At 41.4% G+C, this 2,500-nt stretch overlaps 1 protein-coding gene across 1 annotated transcript in view; it reads right to left on the bottom strand.

Annotated features, from left to right (window-relative positions):
- Window positions 1–2,140, bottom strand: part of LOC107098958 (cysteine-rich protein 2-like) — a 33,488-nt gene extending 31,348 nt beyond the window's left edge. Inside the window, exon 1 of the mRNA XM_015396867.1 lies at window positions 1,962–2,140. Within this exon, the coding sequence (XP_015252353.1) occupies window positions 1,962–2,004 (43 nt within the window). The 5' untranslated portion in view covers window positions 2,005–2,140. The remainder of the gene's footprint in view (window positions 1–1,961) is intronic.
- Between the last annotated feature and the right edge of the window lie 360 nt (window positions 2,141–2,500).

The raw sequence follows: 2,500 nt of genomic DNA, 5'->3' as shown, positions 1-2,500 counted from the left end.
GGGCTGAATGATCTGGGTAGAGTTTACAGTAAAGCCACTGCTCCACCACATCCTAAAGAGTTAAGTGAGGAAAGGTCCCTCTGCTGGTCCGTCTATAACCTGGCCTGTTATTGTGATTTGGTTCCTGACCAAGTTAGCAAAATGATCTTCCTCAGTAGGGTGGCTGCATTCAAGCTGAGACAAACAGAGTCTGCCACAATGGTTCAAGCATCTATTCAGAATAGATTTCCAGCTGCCTTAGAGGGGACAAAGCACATCTTCATGTTTTTTTTAAAACAGCTGTAGAGCATCACTGGGGAGACAGATGCTTTCACACCAATGGATAGATCATCACTCCCACTCATGTCTGCTTTGTGACTTCTAAACTCCTGCAGACCTGTTCATTCGACCATAATCTGAATTCCTCACATCTTTAAAGAGACAAATGACTGCAAGGAGTATGTGCTAATGCGCGTGTAGGAAGCGCCGCTGAACTCTTTCAGTATCTACCAGTCATCAGGCATGGTGTTGATGCTGCGGGACACATGCTACTCCCACCATCCTCCCTCAGGCATTTCACAGCCTCCCTGTAAAATGATCGAAACGCTAATATCGTCACTAACACCTCCCAAACGCCCCTCCATCATCCTCGTCACTTACTCCTCCCAGAAAGACACACCTCACCCAAAAATAACTGGCCCTGGACCAATGTGTGTTACGTAAAGCAAACTGACACAACACTGAATCCTCATATGTTCAAAAGCTGTGAATAAATCTTATTTGTTGGGATGTTATTCCGTTCCAGTGACTCCTGTGACCCAGAGGATGAGGAGCAGCTGTGATGTGTGGCGCGGCCCGCTTCTGTTACATAAAGGTCCTTCCATCCACTCGCATAATTGCTTCTGAGCCGCGCTGTGAATGCTGAAAAGCTGTTCTTTTCTGTTTTACCAACACAAACACTGGATTACAAAAAAACAGCATAAACAGAATGAGATTTTTTTAAATCAGCAACCTGAAGAGTAGAGGATGTTAATTATCGTTTACGTTGAGGATCTAGGCTCCTTTAATCTGAGCACATACTGAACTGTAAGCATCTTTTTTATGTAATCGAGCATATAAGCAGTAATCATCCTGGCTGTATGGAGGCAGGAGTCAGAGCTCTCCTCATGTGGTTGTTTTGATTTCTCAGCTTCGTTTACAAAGATGAAAAAGATGCACATTTGCTGGTTTGCATCCCACTGACGCAGCATGATGTTGCTCCACTCCTCTGCATGTGGACACTCTCAGCATATGGCTCTCTTGGCAATAGGTCTGCGACAGCTATTTTTCAGAGCCAACCGTGGAGCCTGGAGCTTTACCAAACACAACAAATTAAAAATGGCCCAGATCAGACTCAGGGCAGGATAAATCCTTCATCTGATCTACAGCAGACGGAAGAGAAATCCCAAATATCCACTATTACCAACACTTTATGACACAAAGAGGGAGCATTTATTGGATAAAGTGTTTGTTTACTTTTTGTTTGTTCATTAACTCCTTCAGATCTGCAGCTTTTGGTTTCCCCAAAGTTTATTCATGTGAATCATTTACTCTTCCAGTGACTCTGACCCCTAAATTTGGCTCAGTGAAAGGAATGCTGTGGAATCCTTTGGGAAAACAAGGAAACATTTAAACATTTCCCGCCTCTACAATGTTTTTCTTTTATTTTTTTTTATTACAACTCCAAGCAAATGAGTTTTAAAACAGAAAACATGATGCTGCATAGAATGGAAATGCTATTTAAAAATACAGAAAATGAAGTTTTGCTCTTATCTTAACTTTATTTTGAAAACAAAACAGTGTGATTCATAGGTTGTATGTAACCAGACAGCCTAAATGTTTAAGACCAAAACATTTAACGACCTGACCATTATTTTATTTACTATTTACGTTTATCAGACATAAATATCAGTCAAAAGTCGTTTTAAATGTGCTTTACTCACCGAAATAGACAGTCTTGTCGCATTTGGGGCATTTGGACGCCATGCTGGAGCTGTGGGAACTGTGGATCTCCGGGTTTTGTTTGTCCACTCGGGGATTTTCGTCTCCTCGCGCGCTGGTTGTCTCTAAAACAGCAAGTGTCCCGCTATTCACATCAGCCAGAGCATCTATTCAAGCTGCCGGGTCCTCATTTACATAAGCCACGCCCACTAGAAAGTCCCGCCCTGACTACTTCAAGGACGGTGGGAAATATGACTACTTGGCAACAACACTACGTAGGAGTCAGATGAACTAATGGTGATTCAATCAACCCACCAGATTATTATCTAGACTGAAATAATTGGTACATTAACATACACAGAAAATAAATACAGTAATAAATTTGATAACATTCCTAAAATAAACGTCTCTCCATTCAAATTCTGCATATAGGTCTCTACAGTTTGGTAAAGATCAGCTAAATTGGTTTAGATTAAGTTACACTTTTGGTAATTACTTTGGTTTTCTGTTTTGGAATACACTGTTGTCAGGCCTTATTTCA

The sequence above is a fragment of the Cyprinodon variegatus genome, unplaced genomic scaffold (assembly GCF_000732505.1).
Source record: "Cyprinodon variegatus isolate N-32 unplaced genomic scaffold, C_variegatus-1.0 Scaffold825, whole genome shotgun sequence".
Taxonomy (NCBI): domain Eukaryota; kingdom Metazoa; phylum Chordata; class Actinopteri; order Cyprinodontiformes; family Cyprinodontidae; genus Cyprinodon; species Cyprinodon variegatus.
Note: the sequence above shows the minus strand (reverse complement) of the source record. Positions and strands in the feature narration are given on the sequence as shown.